Genomic DNA, 17,757 nt, shown 5'->3' on the forward strand with positions numbered 1-17,757 from the left:
AAAGCAGATACATTTAGTATTATAGATATAAGAGTATGAACTGAACATGGCACTTGATCTGTTTTGATAAAGAGCTGATTTCCATTTCCATTAATATGTCATAACTAAAAAAAAAGCACACAGGAGAGTCAACAGCTACAGAGCCCTTGTAGAATGAATTTCTCCACAAAAATAAAGGGTTTGGAAAGCGATTTAACAGCTTGCATCTGGGATCTTGTCCTTTCAGTCATGTCCTCAATTAACCTCATGACCTTCTGAGAGTAAATTACCTTTTTGACGATGCAATGAGGTTTGTTTAGTTTTTTTCCTACTGTTTCTTTGCAGATGAAGTCGGAGGCTTTTCCCTTTTCCGCAAGATCTGCTCACAGTGAAAGTAATGCTGCCCTCTGCTGGTTAACACTGGCCTGTTAAAAGTCATTGGACTTGAATTGAAACAGGCCAGGGCAATAAATGGTATATCATTTTTTGTCTCCTAAACTAAATTGACCTCTGTAACCTCTGTTTTGTAATGGAAAAGTGACACAAAAGAGACAAAAAAGTGTTGAAAAAGTGACAAAAATGTAGTGAAAAAGTGACGAAAAAATTATGAAAACGTGATAAAAGCGACAAAAAAAGTGATGGAAGAGTGACCAAAAAGTGACGAAAACACAATAAAAATGTGACAAAAACGTGGTAACAAAAAAGTGATGGAAAAGTAACAAAAATGTAAATTAAAAAGTGATGAAAAATGGATCAAAAAGAGATCAAAAAGAGATTTAAAAAAAAGTGACAACAATGTGATGAAAAAGTGACCAAAAAATGATGGAAAAGTGACAAAAACACAACAAAAATGTGACAAAAACGTGGTAACAAAAAAGTGCAGAGAAAGCAAAGGAAAAATCTGAAATCATTTTTGAAAGTCTTAGCTTTCAAATGAGGCGTGACACTGGCCTATAGTCTATAAGCTCCAGTTGAGAAGCGTTTACATTTGGGTAAAGCCATAGTGGAGAAAATGTGCTCTTTTAAGGCAGGGGGTTACTTTAACGTGACATATTTTGTTTCTTTTAAATACTTAAAGGTGCTGACAGGGCCTTGCTACAATCACGATTTTGTATTTGTCCAGGAATTGTAATGTAAAAAATGTTTGATCTGAGAAATCAAAGGGTTCATTATTGTTGTCGCTGGGTCACTGCCCAAAGTGCAGGATACAAAGAACTGACTTTGTGCCCTTACACCCTTACACCAATCACTCGTGTTGATGTCAGTATTATCGCTGTGCAGCTCTTTGGTCTTTCTGTTGCACCTTGTGTGTGAGTGTTAGTATTGTCCAGCCTAAAACCTGTATTTGTCTCATATGGGCTCTATCTGCCTGTGGAAATGCAGCAAAACCATGATATTCCAGTGTGATTGAAATTGCAGAGACACTTCACAAGTACCTCAGTATAAAAAAATAAATAAATAAAAACAGTTTTCAATAAACGGCTTTCTTTATTCTCCACTTTGAGACAGTATATCTTCAATAATAATTAAAAAAAACAGACAATCCACACCTTTTACAGCTTAAAAAAAAAAAAAAAAAATCAAATAATTTATTTATGTGTTTCCGCATTAAATAAAATGTATTGGACATTTTCAAAATTACGGGGAAGAGAGGAACAGAAATGACACATGCAAAAACAACAAAGGTAGAACTCTCCTCTTGTTGCACATACCGACGATGGTAGAATGTGTTACGAGGACTGCAAGAAATGAATATCCACTGTGAATAAAATGACTTTCATTATATTCATATTAATTTGAGGTTTTTGGGCATGTCAAATTGTCAGAAACCAATGTCCAATTGTCAATTTTTGAAAGGAACAGGCTCCACAAGCTTGTAACACTAATTCTATAGCAGATTAACCAGGTCCAAACATCTGCATTTGACAATTAAAGGGCAAAGTCTACCTCATTGATAAAAAAATAAAAATAAAATCCAAATTCTGCTTCAATCTTGACTATCGCAGATGTTCATTTCTTTGCAGTGGTGTTGATGTTGCCATGGGTGATGTGTTTGTGAACTCTCTGCTGATGCTTGTGTAAAGAATGCAGCGTTGGCAAAGCTCCCCACAAGCCTCTAGGATTTCCGACGATAGCCCTTGAGTCATTAGATCTGAACAGAGCAGTAGTAAAAGCTGTAATGCCCATAGAGTTAGCGTCCGACTTCTGTAGTTACTTCCTGCAAAAGGAATAACAGTCTGCAAAAAAGGAGGATCTAAATTAGTTTATAGACTATCTATGCAGGGAGTTTGGGCTCTTTGTAATTCTTTATTAACGTTTCATGCGCTCGAGTATCCCGGTTCTTGGTTATGACAATATTCTGATTGTGATGTTTACATGCGTCAGAGAAACCATAATACTCATATCCCTGTTTACATGAGACACCATAGTATCCTGGATATTCACGCTCCACAGTGGGGCGGGGTTAATGACAAATACAGTGAAGAGCTAAACATTTGGCTTTGTCGAACATCTCCGTAAACAGAGACAAGAATTGTAAACCATTACCTTCCGTCTGAACCGAGTGCATTTCATCCAGTTCGGCTTTATCCAAATCTAAAAGCTTCTCAACTGGAGAGCAACAGTGTAATGCCTCATTTGAAAGCTAAACCTACAAAAGTAATTGTAACTTTTTTGTCACATTGTCGTCACATTTTTGAAGCATTTTGGTCAGTTTTTAATACTTTTTCATACGTTATTTTATTGCGTTATCATCATGTGTTTTTTTTTGTTGCTTTTTCATTGTTTTTTTGTTGGGCTGCAACTAACGCTTATCTGGTAATCGATTATGAATCTACCGACTATTTTCACAATTAATCGCTTGGCTGTCAGTGGTGTTTGAACTTTTTTTTTTTTCAATTTTTTCTATCACATGACGCTAAAGTGGCGCCGCTTGAGGACATGTTGATGGAGTAAACTTAAAGTAAATGTTTGTTGGGAGGCTCTTGAAGCGAATTCTGCTTCTGATCGGACGAGACACAGACAGAGATTTATGAAATGTCAGTGTACAAAACACTACAGACCCTAACTTTAAAAACAAATTAGCTTTCCATAAATGATACACAATTTTTAGGTCATTTTTGCTCTATTTGAGTCTGTGTTTACTAGAAAACGATTTAGCGATTACTAAACTAGTTGTCGACTACAGCCCTACTGTTTGGTCATATTTTCGTTTTCGCTTGGTTTTTCGTCACTTTTTTGCTGCGTTTTCATCCACATTTTCGTCGCCATTTTGACTTTTTTTTTCCGTTTTAAGCTTTTAGGTTTTGGGGAAAAGCCAAACTGGAGAAAATGCACTTGGTTCAGGTGGGGGTTAAACAAACATAGCAAAGCAATAATTAGAACTAATCTAGACGGTCCTTTTTTGCAGAGTGTGGGTAAAATAAAAACTGCCAAATTATCTGTCCTCTTTCTGAGGGAGTGTAAGTTACAAGAAATGTCTAAGAAACAAATAATACCATGGTTTTATCGACATATTCAAAAGAACTCTTAATGGGTTTCATTGGAAGGAGGTGCACAGGAATATGGTCCAAACATGGGCATTTTGTAAACATTTCCTGTTTCCTGTTTCTGACCTTACAACAAACACAGTCAAACCGCTGCAATTTCATTTTTAATCTTAAGAGCTCAAGGCAGTGGTTTGTTGTTTAGTAGATACAGTGCCCTCCACAAATATGGCAACTTTAGAGAATATGGACAGATATTCTCTGAGGAGTCTATGAAGTTTAAGGTGACAAAGACATGTTTGCGATGTCAGGAGGATGGAGAAGAGTCCTAACATGAAGCTAAAAGACCTCAAATCTGCGGGAGTCCTACGCAACATGGTCAAAAAGTCTCCAAAAGTAGAATATAAAGTTACCCACATTGTCGCATTTGATCAAAGGTAGCAGTATTGCAATTGTCTGTCATTCTCAGCCAGGCAACAAAACAGAACATTGCTGAAAGGTGATTTATTTGTGTTTATGTTTATAATGCTTCAAACGCCATTGAGCCATCAATTGTGAATAAACTGAAGAGGAAAAAAAAAAAAGTATTTGCCTCAAGGTTCAACATACAAGTCCCATACGTTTCAATCCTTCTATCCAAACCAGCAATACATTTCAAGTTATCGCTCTGATTTCCCTCTGCAACACTGCTCTTCTTTCCTCATTCAACTTTTACTCCAAAGACCAAAGCAAATCCTAACCATGTTCTTTGATAGATTCCCACCTTGGAGATTATCTGCTCCAATCAACTGCCATGACAACTTTTCCAAATGTCTCTTAACATCCCAACACCTGCTCATATTCCCTGCCTGTAACAATTTTAGGGACAGAATGTTCCACCAAGACTTAAATGCACCTTTCCGTAATGTTCCAGCCTGTAGATGGAGGATCTCAGATGGAGGGCAGAGGCCAATATATGTATGAATCTCTATTTTTGAAAGTGCCCAAAAACATATCTTACAGCTTGAATTCCTTTCAATTTACAGCAATCATGGATTTACGCTTTCAAACAATTCAAGGCGAGACACTGCAGGTGAAAAGAGAAAAACTAGAGGCATCAATCTGATTTCTTGGCTGAAAATAAGAATAAGTACTTTCACATTATCAGTCTATAGTTGTGCCTCTGAATAACAGATAGAGCCAGGTTTGCATTTATGGGTTTATTTTGATCACAGTCTTAGAAAAAAAACAACTGAAACAAGTCTGTAAAGTTAAAAATGTTGCTTTTTTTTTTTTTTTTTGGCAATTTAAAAATAGCCTAGGAATCGAGATCTGGTGGTGTCTGTAGGTGTTACTTTTAAGTGGAGATGTCGGCCTTGGGAGAACATGGCCCCGGACAGTAAATGTTAATGGAGCATCTTATTGTGAAGATTAGACTATTTATTATTTAACCTCTTAACCCCCACCCGAACTGAGCACATTTTTTCTCCAGTTTGGCTTTACCCAAACCTAAAAGCTTCTTGAAAAAAGCGGCGAAAACAGCAAGAAAAATGAGGATGAAAATGCAACATGAGCGACAAAAAAGCAACAAAAACGTAACAGAAGAGTGATGAAAACGCAACAAAATGGTGACCCCAAAAATGCAACAAAAACGCCACAAAAGAGAAACAAATTAGTGACACAAAGCGACGGAAATGTGGCAAAAATGTGACGAGAAAGAGTCACGAGAGCGTGGCAACAGACAAGCGAGGATAAAGATCTGTGTAGATGAGTTTTGTAGGTCTTAGCTTTCAAATGAGGCATTATACACCGGCCTATAGGCTGTAAGCTCAAGTCAAGAAGCTTTTAGATTTGGGTAAAGTAAATGCATTCAGTTAAGACGGGGGTTAAGATGCTAAAGCTTAAAAAAAAAAAGGGTTTTGCCTGCAGCGTCTCCCTTTAACACATGTTGTATATTCCAACAGAGAAGAATTTAAACTCTGTGGCAGTTTTTGTTTGATGTGGATTAAGTCCCAGTAATAAAGGCTACTAACCTAATATGAAATGACAAATTCTGACCCCCACCACCTCACTTTATTTTCACTTTATCATCACTGTAACCTATGAAGGCGCTGAAAATGAAACAAAAAAAACAACTGCTTGAGCGGCAGAGATTTGCAATAAGTCACGTGGCACAGTTTATTGGCACCACTATGAATTTACATTAGCAAAGAATTAAATAACAGGGGTTCAATTTTCCAACACCGGGTCAATGATGAGAATTTGGAGTGAACCGGGCGCGTTTTGAGTCAGCCTGGAGGAGGGACGTGTGTGAAAGACCAGAGTCACTCACTTCACCGTGGGTTTGATCAAGGGGACGATATTAGCGGAGGGCACTGTATTCCACCATCGCAGCACCATAAATGTGATTTGCGTTCTGAATCCAAAATCAGAAGGAATAAAAGCAATACAGTCTAAACTTTTTTAAAAATAAAACACACATTCATATGCAGCACACACACGGCAGCGATCCCACAGAAGAGCATCTGACTTTTGTTCATTATGAGCGTTGCATAAAAAAAGGAATATCGACATCAAGTTAAAATGACTTATGAATATTAATCTTTTAATGTGGTTTGAGAGGTTTTCAAAATGTACTAATCTGTGCTCGCTTTAGATTTGATGACATTTCGTCTCTCATCCAAGAAGCTTCTTCAGGGCATCGGCTCTTGTAATAACAAATTGAGGCTTTACCCGTTCAGTAGAGAGGAATTAGACTTATTAGATCCACCTTATCATGGTTTCTACAAGCAGCAGCGAATAAAATGTAATACCAGAGTTTTTGTGATTTAGACAGACGTATGCAAGGCCGGATTTATGCGGGGGCTTACAGGGGCTAAGCCCAGGGGCCCAGTAGGTTGAAGGGCCCCTGGGCATAAGGAGGAAAGGAGAGCGTTCCCTCTCTCTTTGCAGACTCCCTCACATGTAAGGCTTAATCTGATGACTTTGTACCTGAGACTAAACCAGGAGTAAACCAGGACTAAACTAGGTCTAAACAAGGTCTGAGCCATTTTCATTGAGTTGACACAGGGAAAAAATATGTACCTATTGGTCTGTTAAAATACACGACATGCACGAAATTGCACCATTAAAATAAAAAGAAATCTCTGTGGGAGGCTCAAATTGAGGTCATTATGTTCAACCGTTTTTTTTTTTACTAGTACTATGTTTAAGAAGTTAATTGTGCCTGTTTAAAAAAAAAAAAAAATCATTAATCTTTTCATTGTAGAGAGAGAGAAATCCGACATACATACAGTATATGGGGGGCCCTGAAAAAACTTTAGTCCGGGGCCCATTATACTTAAATCCGGCCCTGAACACATGCAGTAAAAACAGTAATGTCATTGTTGCCTTTAATGCCAGTTTGAAATCCGATTGTGTGCTCTTTAATGACTTTTAAGGCCTTCATTTTGGCTGGGGTTCCAATGCGGCCCCGCCAAGCCCTTCCAACTTCTGCCATTTTGTTGTTTTTTGTGTTTTGTTATACATGTTTAGACATTATAGTTGATTCAAAGATGAGAGGCGAACGGTGTCGAATCCAACCCAGTAAAGATAATTCCGATCTGAAAAGCTTTTCTACAATGGCGTTTGTAATGTATAAGGATTGGGTAAATTCACTGGCTTCAATATTATCCGTCATTGGTGTAAGAAAAGCGCATTTTGATTAAGATACATTCTCTTACTCCTCTGGGACAGCTTTACGCTTGAAATCAGTCCAGACTAGGGCCGCAATATTAATTACTATTGCAATTTTACTCATGAGAAGTTGTCCAGATTCTAATGTTAGCCCTGTAGTTTAAAGCTCTGAATTTGTTCTGTTAATATTGGGTTCTTTTATCTTGTGGATATTCCTTTTTCGCAGTGCGGGAGGGAGAGTAGAAACTTGCTATATTTAGTGTATATGGGCAGGTGCGTCTGATGTGCGAATATTGAAGTGCTCAGTTGCAAAAAGGTTCGAAGTCAAAATAAAGTGAAAGCAAAATTGAGAATGAAAAAAAAAAAAAAAAAAAGGAATCGATGTAAGTTATCCTTGTTGGAGAGGCTGACTGCACAGCAAACAGGTCTGTCTCTGGCTTTGCTAACGCTGTGGTAATTAATTTGGCATATGTGTGACCGCACCGTTTTGGCAGAGGTCGTTCTCCTTTTTAGCAGCGGCTGGCAGTGCATTATGGGGTAAAAGGGGCGTCGTATTTGAAAATAAAACAAAGGGGAAACTATAACATTTTAAATTTCGTGAAAATGCTAAAGAGGACATATCATGCGCTGTTGAAGCTTTTGATTTGTAACTTTAGTTGTTTTTCTAATTTCAAGTCAAAAAACTGTTTTTTTTGGAATTATGCAAATTAGTTTGGCTCCCTCTCCTGGTGTCAACTGGGAGTGACGCCTTTTGATTAGAGAAATTAGCAGCAGGGCTATTGCCAACAGATGGGAACGTCTTGGCCGGCCACAATTACTATATTGATTTATTATTCAAATGACAGAAATACAATTGTTCTACAATAGTGTGGGGCTATATAGCTATTGTTTGTGCATTTACTTGCATTTTTCCCGATTTTTCTTTCAAAACATATTTACCAAAGCTAATTGTAGTTAACTATACATGTTTATAAGCCCTTTTACAACAAAGGTTTACTGCCGTTTGTAGCATAAAATGGAAAATTTCCTGCCTCAGCATATGAAACTTCAAAATGTGAGGCCTTGGAATGTTGTAGTGAAGGCAATTGGATTTGAAAAAGGGTGTTTCTAAGAATAAGATCTTAGCAAACTCGATTCCTCAAAAAAGCGCAAATTAAATATTTATGAGGTGCAAACATGTGGGTCGAAAGCTCAATTTTGCATGATAGGTCCACTTTAGAAGTGACAAAAGGGGGGGCGATAGGTAGAGAGTAACACCTTCAACGTAGCACACACTCCAAACCCTTGTGTTAAAATAAACGCATGCATATGTCGCACAGTCCCCGATCTCGAGAGGCAGGAGACGAGATGACAAACTAAAAAAAAACAAAAATGTCACAATGGGGTTAGACGATCACACAGACAACAGCCTTTGCCCACAGTGAACCCAACTGCGCTGCAAAAAACGGATTATCTAATGGAGTTGGAAGGATGAACTCGGAATATTTAACTTGATTGTAAAGCAGCTTTGACGAGTGTAGCTAGATTACGTCTTTAGGTCTAGGTTTGTTGGCTTATTTTATGGTATTTTCACTGGTTTCATCAGTTTAAAATTGTGTTTAGAATTTGTATAAATTCTGTAAATGAAATATAACAGGTATTTTACAGTGAGCGGGCACGCCTCTCCTCAGGCCTGACTTGTAACTGCTCGTCTTCATGGCAATGTTGCAACTTTGCTTTGAAATGCAAAAATTAGGTTTAAAAGTATAAAGTCCTCTCCCGAACAGAGCCGTGGGAGAATATTTTAGTTTAGTGGTGCTGAGGGACAAAATTCACCCCAAAAACGTATTTATTGATATTGCCTGCAGTTCCCAAACTATCCGTCAGGGGCTGCAGCACCCACAGCACCCTGGGTTCCCACGCCCTTGCTCCCAAATGATTTATTTTGAAAACCCACTGTGAAATTGGTGTTATTGGTAGCTTGCTTGTGACATGTAATCCGAAATGTGGTTTCTGCTTTATGCGGGTATTTTGGTAACACATTATCACTCTTACATCCCTGTCTCACACTTTGTGGATAGAAAATGCCCCTCCCTCCCTCCTCTTCACTGTGCAACTGTTTCAATTATTATTATTATTTAAATGCATTGCTCGGCCCGTGTAGTTAAGCTTAGCAAGGAGCTTTTCGAGAGCAGAATGTGAGGAACATCCATAGATTACTCAAAGATGCGCGAGCGGCTCCAAACACAGCTCCATGTATGTTTTAATGAGAAAACAACATCATAACATGGTAAAAAGCTCTAAAAAGGGGATTTGTCAAAATAACAGAAGTGAGAGTGAAATTTGTAAGTAACCAGTCAAGCTCCGCCCCCTTCTCTCCTGATTGGACCTGACAGGCTGGTTCACAAGAAAGCTCGTCTCATTGGTCAAAGTGACAGCCCGGGGATTCTTATTAGTGGCTGAAATCAGCAAATGGGAGGGACTTTTGAAAGAAATATTTAATATTACTTTAAATTTCAGGCTCAGGTGGTGAATTATATGCAATCTATGACAGTTGTTAAACTATTCAACTTACAGACTATCGCTTTAAGCAAATCGTGATACAGTTTTAGGCGTCGTCTTTTGATGAATCTGTTTTGTAGTATTTTTTTTTTGGCAAGTCAATGAAAACATCCAGAATATGGAAATTGATTTATCTGGAAAAAACAAACATCACAACTAAATATATTTGTCGACCAAGTTTGTGCAAGTTCCTCACGTCCCTGTCAAATCCGATAAATAAGCTTGAAACGAGCCAGACATTCATGGAAAGAAGTTAAAATAATCTAGAGCCAAGTGAATCCATATTAGCTGAAAAACTCAAGTCATTTCAACTCCTGTAGATAGTATTTTTTTGCAGCGCATGTACACACAATAAACACACCAGGCATAAACGTGCAGTCATCCCAACACTTTTCAAATCTAACTTTCACAAGGTTAAAAAAAAACAACAACACAAAAATAAACTCCACAAAAGTTTTTTTTCTTCCGGCGGATTCGGGACTCGCCCTTTTCCTCTTAGTGGGTGGTGTTCTTTAAATCCGTTTTCCTTTTGTCCTGCGTTTTTGATGCATGATTTTGGTGTTTGGCGCCCGTGTGTCCCGTGCCTCGCATTTCCAGGTGAAAAAAAAGGCGGTCAAGTGCTCGGTTTGGTAAAAGTCCCAGCGCGCGCAAACACTCTCACACACACACACGCACACACACACAGGCCAACTTTCCCCCTTCCTTTTTAGTGGAAAGATTCAGTCTCATGAAGAAACACTGCTTTCGGAGTCCGCACGAGGGTTTAACGGGGCGCGTCTATGCAAACCTATGTGCGTACTTTTGTACACAGGCGTCGATGGTAGCTGAACGTGTGTTGAGTGGACATTAGCCTTTAGCGTCCGTTTAGCGTAGCCACAGTTTGAGCCGTAGCGCGTCCACTCCGTTCAGGTAATATCTGAAGAGCCGTTTATCTCTGACAAAGCCCAAGTTCTCGTACAGCTTCAGCGCAGATTTGTTGGTTATTTCCGTCTCCAATACAACCTGCAACAAGACAAACGACAGTTCACTGCGGTGGATGAGATGCAGCAAGAGAGTCCTGCTCAGTTTTGGCAAAGCAGACAACACAATATTTTATCGCTTACTTACAACTTACATTAAAACAAATCTTCTGGTTCAAGTAAGGTATTACTTAATTGTCCCTCAATGTACGAGATAGATACAGTTTCCCTCGGGCTGGGCAATTAACCGCAATCTCTTCTTTGGTCAATCTCAATAATCATCATACAACTTTATAATCATCACACTAGAAACAGAACCTAGTTTGGGAGTTTGGATGAGGCAATGGGAGATTTTTTGTGTTAAAAGGAACAGGCCACCGCTTTTCCATACTGAGATATGTTCTTACCAGAGCTAATGTGTACCTGTCTGGTCTGTGTAAGCCTTATACCTCTCCCAGCATATTCCAATAGCTCCAAACAGGGTGTCTTTAGAAGCGACCACGCCCTTCCACGGGCACGCACAAAGACCAGACAGGTACGTATCAACTCGTCTAAGCTCAGGTAAGAACATATCTCAGTGTGGAAAAACGGTGGCCTGTTCGTTTAAGTAATTCTGGAGGAAAGTCTGTTTTTGTTTGAGCTGAGGTTTACTGTATATAAAAGATGAAATTGTCTTTCAGTTAATGAATGAAGTGCTGAATGCATTTATTTTCTTGAAAAAAAAAAAAAAAAAAGAGAAAATACATTTTAAATCTTTTGCCATATCATCCGGCCCTACATCCACACAAAATAATAAGAATAAAAACAGAGACAAAGTAAGAAAGAGAAATTAAAACAATAAGAACATGCAGAAATGCTCTTAAACATTCTTATTCACAAATGGTGTGGAGAATTGGATCATTTATTTTTAAAATCGGTTATATTCTCACTTTGGCAACCTGAACCTCCGGCCAAACAAACTCTGCGTTTAGCACATGGGTCGGATCGATTACAATTCTCCGAGCCTCTCAGGCCAGAGACTAATCATAGAGGGATGTTACAGCGAAGACCGGATGGTTTTCTTTGGTCACACAGACTGTCTTCAGCTTGTCTTGATTTTAACTGCACAGACAAATTTCCAAGACAAACCTGAATGCTGTAACGTACCACGCTCTCTAAAATGGCCTCACAGAGCACAAGCATGATTTTACTGCTGACCTCATATAGGCGCCATCTCCTTAAGAAATGCAAGCGCTGCTGTATCTGCGAGCACAAAGTGTCCACATGGACCAACCACGTGAGGCCGCTGTCAATAAGTATTTAGATGATGCTGCTGCCTGCATCTATCAAGTTGTTGGGAGGAATTTTTTTTGCAAAAATCTACCGGTATTACAATATTGTCTTTTATATATTACTAAAATATAAGGGCCATAGTGTCCGGCCAAAGGTAAAAGTACTGTTTATCTCCTAAATCTGCAGCTTAAGGCGACTCGGGCTGAGTTGTGAAGGGCATAGGTCTGCACACAACATTTGAGAGAAGACCAGGGCAACGGTGGTTCAGTTGTTTAGTTCACCCATGGATTCAAAGGTTCTTGTGTATCAGCTACAAATGTAAGCTAATACTGAAACATCGCCTACTTAACTATAAGAAATGAAGGCATTTCACAACTTGATTTGAGAGGTCTCAGAACTAAAGATTTAGCAGGTTATGAACATTAAAAAGTTGCATAAAAATGCAGGGATATTTTGTTTGCAGAGGCAGTGGTGCAATATGACAGAAATAGCTACTACGGGTTGCTGATGCACAGTAAATGTTTTAGCAACACCACACAAAAAATAACACGCAGAAACTTGGAAAAAGAACAGTTTTATACAGGTTTCAGAGATTACCATTGAACTCATATATTTTATTATATAGAATTTATTTAGATTCTGTGACGTCTCTACAAAATAAACATCTTAATTGGATGTTTTCTCTTTTCTTGTATAAAACCTGCTAACTCTAGTTAAGGGACCTGTGATTCTAGCAGTGGTTTGGCAGTTCATATTTCAATGCATCTAGACATGTTTTTAAAGAGCACTGTCAAGTAAATCTTTGATTTTAACACATCTAATCACAATTGTAAGACTTGATAGAAAAATCTCTCTTTGATATTTGTTCAAATGTCAACACTATCATAGAGGCCTGTTTATCACATGATATATCACATCGCTTCAGTGGGCCATTGAGTCCAAGGCTGAGAGCAAACCAAGTGAAGGGCAGTGTTTGTTTCTTTAAAAATCAGTAAAAACACAAGGACTTACCTCGTCACAGTCACCCTCCACCATAGCATAGATTGCCTTTTTTACCAAATTAGTACCTGAAAAGAGAATTTGTCATAAGCAAGATACAACTTCTAGTTAATAAAAAACAGAATTCCAAATCACTGATATTTACAAATGTTAAAACCCATAGGTTGGGTTTCCTTTCTTACATTTAATCTCATGTCTAAATCTCAGATGGAGAGCAGGGCCTAAACTAGAGGAACAATTACTTTTGCCAGATAGAAATTCTTAGGGAGGCTTTGAATGAAAAGAACACCCTGCGTCTGTCCGTTAGGGACACAATGTCTCCTCCTTTTTCTTCTTGTTTCCTCTGTCTATAACAGGTTCCACACCGCAGAGATCGAGACTAGTGTAAAACCATCTGCGCATGAGTGAAGCGTAATAATGTTCTACAAAAGCATGTGGCGCTATCAGCTGAAGCGTGCACTGGTGACTTTTACACAGCACTACACATAATGCAGTCTCGCGTTTCACCCACGTCTTAATCAATGCACTTTACGTCTAAACGGAACGCTGCAACAATCCAATCTTATCAGTGGATAAGTGGAGTATTGTCTCAGAAAACATACAAGAATAGCTGTTTGCTTGAAAGTTATACTAGACAAAAGGAGAGTGATAGTTTGAGAATGGAGCATGCGGCCAGTGCTGCTTGGGTGGTGATGTTGAAATGAATATTCTACAGATACAATCTGCAAAAAAATAGCTCCACCGAGGTCCTACGGTCTCCTCCTACGTCTGATGGTGCTGTTCTCACCAAACAAACTAGTGCCTCTGTCTGTGAAAAACTACCTAACCACTCATTTTACGCCACTTTTTGTTTCTAGTAAAAAGACCCAGCGGTTTTAGAGATCTTCAAGAACAGTAAAAGGCAAGTTCTACCACAGTAGTCTGAACGCTCCTGCCTCAGAATATTGACCTCCCTCTTCATAATGTTTTGTCTCGTGCATGCAGCCCCTTCAGACGGTGACCACATCAGCTCCAAACTCACCAATGCTTTTCCTTCTGTGTTTGGAGTCCACCGCCAGCATCGCGATGTAGCCGCGGCGAAACATCTTCTTATGCATGTCCAGCTTACAAACAATGGCTCCGACACACTCCTGCTCCACCATGGCCTAACACACACACACACAGACACACGAAAACACCATGAGGAATGACATTGCAGCAGTGCTGACATTTTAATGGTCACATTTAGCAAATCACAAAGGCTGTATTGTTAAAGTGTATACAACAACTTTTCATGTTTGTTTTTTGAGTTATGACTTAGTTGATGGGATGACATTGAAGTCAACCATTAATAGTAGTTTCACACAAGTTAAATAGCATGTTATGAAAAACTGAAACAGCTCAAACTCTATCAACCCAGTCCATCTATTGACATGGCATTGACATAAACTGGACATGATGAATAGTACAAATGAACAAAATAAACTTGTGAGTGTAGCTTTAAGAGATCCAGTATCTTTAGCCATATCATCCTCTGCTTTGCATTTACAGTGGCCTTGCTTAACTGCACAAAGGTATGTAGTGCTTATTCAATCAAAAGTTGAATGTACAGAAAAAGGCGCAGTACAAACACCAGTGACTACATACAGTTGACTTTGAGAGACATCCCAAAGAACTCTCCTCATACCAGTTCTGTGCTGTCATGAACTCTGACCTCAATGTCATGACACTTCCTCAATTGTCACGTGTTCCAGACAAACAGGAAGTGGAATGGGTACTACCTTTTAAAACAAGGCAAGGAAACTGCAGCCAATTGAAAACATATTACACACACGTTTGTAGTAGACTAACATCAGCATGACTCATACTCAAGTGCAGCCGTAACAACACAGATCCTTGCATTATTCTGATGCAACAGTGGTGCTAACTCTGCCCTTCAGGCATTTACATTTGGTGGAATCTTTACAGTCACGCCCTGCCTCCAGAAAGTGCAGAAAGAGACACACTCTGACAGATTTCAATGGGATGCGTTTCGAGCTCAGGAGACTTGTCATACTCACCAGAAAGCAGAGCTGCGGCCAGTTGTGGATGAAGTACCTGTACGTGTAAATGGAATAAGGTTCAGATAAGTCCTTGGTGATGAGGCGCATGATCCACGGCATCTGCAGCTCGGACTCGTAGCGCACGTAGCGGATGCCGTGGTTCTCTGGTTCGGTGGGTCCCGGGGAGGACAGGTGCAGGCGGGACAGCTCTGCAGCGGGAGGCTCCTCTGCGGCGGATGGGTCGGTCTGGTCCGAGAGCTCGCTCTGGAGAGGGTCGGGGGACTCGGACTGGTCCTGGAGCTGACTCGGGGGCTCCTCTGTCCGCGTAAAAGCCGGTATCCCGTTCATGCTATTGTTAACCAGCGGAGATTGGCTGCCGTTTTTGGATAAAGCGCTGTGGCCTTCGTGTAGACACCGCTCAGTGCTGTTTCTACAGACAGAGAAGTCCTCTGCGCTGCCGCTGTCACAGTTGTCCGTGGTGGTTCGGAGATTGTCAGGCAGGTTTTCGGGGAGTTGGCTGTCGCTGTCCTCTGTGGGACTGGACAAGCCGTTCAGCTGCTGCTCTCGGCTTTGCATTGGAAGGTGCAGTGCGGGGCTAGCTCGTGCTAGCATATTTTTCTGCTTTTGCTTCGCCGACTTATTCACTTCTGTGACCGAGAGCGGCCGGTTTCCTGTGGTGGCACAGTCCGTGAGATGACAGGCCGGGTCTCCGTCTGTCGTGCCCCGCTCAGAGCCGCCAGCCCCGGGGAAAGAAGCAGCTGGAGCCGGGGATGAAGGCACAGCGCTACTAGGCCCAGGCGGCACAGTGGCCATCCCCCCGCATTAAGGGCGAGATTCTCTCTCAAAACACGACAAACGTAGTGTCATCCACAATGCCAAAGGTTATACGAACAAAATCGAGGTAATTTTACCGAGTATTACAAAAATCCTGGATTTGAGGGGCCAATAACGTGTCCGCTGGCGTTAGTCGCTGCTTTCTCCTCGATTTCCCCGCTGCCGTTAAGCGGTGTCGCAACAATCACCATTGCAACAGCAAGCAGGTGCTTTTTACGACAGTGCGTAAAATGTGAAGCTGTCAGCTGTCATTTGTTTATTATAATGTCAAAATAAACGAGTGTGAATGTCGTAAGGAAACCAAAGAGCATGTTCGTGAATAATTACTCAATAATTATTCAACAATGGAGCATATTTTACAAGAAAAGTGTAAATGTCACATTGTGTCCTGCTGCACATGCGGCTATTCAAACCTCTACCACTAGATGACGCCAATCTACAATTTAATTCTGTTATAATCCCCATGTCACCTTTGTACCACGAGATGTCGCCCGTTGATAGAGATACTTTTATGGGCAAGGTAGCCTTTTATTCTCCCCATTGTGCATGTGCATGCACTTTAATGGGAAAAGACAGTTCCAATAGGCTTATGGGCTGGATTCAGCATTATGGCAACAATCAAGACTAAAGACAGACATGATGCATATTCATTTTTCATATCATAGCATAACATAAACATCTTTTCTAAATCCACTTCTGGTTTAGTCATTCATTACAACAGATTATTCACAACAGATTGATTGAATAGAAAGAGAGGAGATGTTGAGCCTTGTGCCAGTTTATATTTCATGTGGATACAATATATTTCCAACAAACCTGACCACTCGCTAGCACAATATCAAACGATGGAGGGCTCTTCACAATGTTGCGGTTTCACATGAACTCCACCTATTGTTTGTAGTAACTTAAAAACAGGTTCACTATGATGGTTCTTCAAAGCTGAGCCTGCAGGGTTCGAACTCTGGAGGACTGAAATCAGACGCGCACAATCAGTCTCCCCTCTCCAAAATCTCCTTCAAGACCCTATCTACTTGAACAGGCTTCTCTTAATTACTTTCTCTGTCACTGTGCGAGCCACGGAGCAGCGCCTTGCCAAAAAAGACTTGGCTGCCACTAACCCATATTCGCAGCCCTGTGTCTTCTTTCTCAGCCTCCTGTCCTTACCTCTCCCTCTCTCTCTCTCGCTCTCTCTCTCTCTCTCCTTTTTCCAAATTTCTCCAGGGCATCCGTTGCGTCATGTGACTGGTGCGCCTGTGATTACAGCTATTGGCACCAAGACACTTCTAAGAGAGGCAGAGCTATATGCCCCCAAAAAGCACAACAAAACAACAGCATATACTAAAGGAGGCCCGCAGAGGTGGAGAGAGTTGCCCCAAATTGTACAGAAGTAAAGGTATTGTTGCTTCAAAGTATATGTGCTGATTGTAAAAAAAAATAGGAACTACTCTCTTTTAAGCCTTAATTTCATGACGAACAAATTATTTTTACAATGTTGGGACATGGAGGGGATAACAAAACAAACCAAAGCATTTACATAAGTCTGTGTTTGAAGGTGCAATCATCAATTTCCACTTACATTATGCTGTTAAATTCAAGTGCAGCTTATGACTGACATAGAAATGAAAGAAAATATACAGAAATATGTCAACAAAGGTAAGTAATACGAATAATGACATGAAACATAATAAACTAATATAAATTGTACTTGTACTTATGTCATGGCTCGTGGCTGGTGGTGGTCAAAGAGTCCGATGGGGCACATTGATAGCCACACCACAGTCAACACTGACTGTGGTGTCTCTATCCCGTCCAGGGCAGCACTGGCTACACAAGTAGTTAACCACCACTGAGTAGTATTTAATTTTTTCGTTATTTCAACAACAATAAAGCATTAGTCATTATCATTATTTATTGAAACAGGGACAATGTACAGAACCATTAGTCTTTACAAGAGGAGATGGTTTGAACCAGATTTAGCTCAGCAGCTATTTTCCATCCGCAGTCCCCTGGTCT

At 40.1% G+C, this 17,757-nt stretch overlaps 1 protein-coding gene across 1 annotated transcript; it reads right to left on the reverse strand.

The window, feature by feature from the left end:
- Positions 1-10,173: 10,173 nt before the first annotated feature.
- Positions 10,174-15,896, reverse strand: naa30 (N-alpha-acetyltransferase 30, NatC catalytic subunit). Its single transcript, XM_079571676.1, has 4 exons — positions 14,929-15,896; positions 13,911-14,034; positions 12,902-12,957; positions 10,174-10,661 (listed from the first exon to the last, which is right to left on the reverse strand). The coding sequence occupies exons 1-4, from the start codon at positions 15,721-15,723 to the stop codon at positions 10,524-10,526; spliced, it is 1,113 nt and encodes a 370-aa protein (XP_079427802.1). The 5' UTR covers positions 15,724-15,896; the 3' UTR covers positions 10,174-10,523.
- Between the last annotated feature and the right edge of the window lie 1,861 nt (positions 15,897-17,757).

This window comes from Gobius niger (assembly GCF_951799975.1).
Source record: "Gobius niger genome assembly, chromosome: 15".
Classification (NCBI taxonomy): Eukaryota; Metazoa; Chordata; class Actinopteri; order Gobiiformes; family Gobiidae; genus Gobius; species Gobius niger.

Excerpts from the sequence above, each read along its gene's own strand:
- naa30 (XM_079571676.1), bottom strand. The coding sequence starts at position 15,723 with ATGGCCACTGTGCCGCCTGGGCCTAGTAGCGCTGTGCCTTCATCCCCG. Across the intron at positions 14,035-14,928 it reads GGCCGCAGCTCTGCTTTCTG|GCCATGGTGGAGCAGGAGTG; the intron begins GTGAGTATGACA and ends TGTGTGTGTTAG. Across the intron at positions 10,662-12,901 it reads TGGAGGGTGACTGTGACGAG|GTTGTATTGGAGACGGAAAT; the intron begins GTAAGTCCTTGT and ends GTCTTGTTGCAG.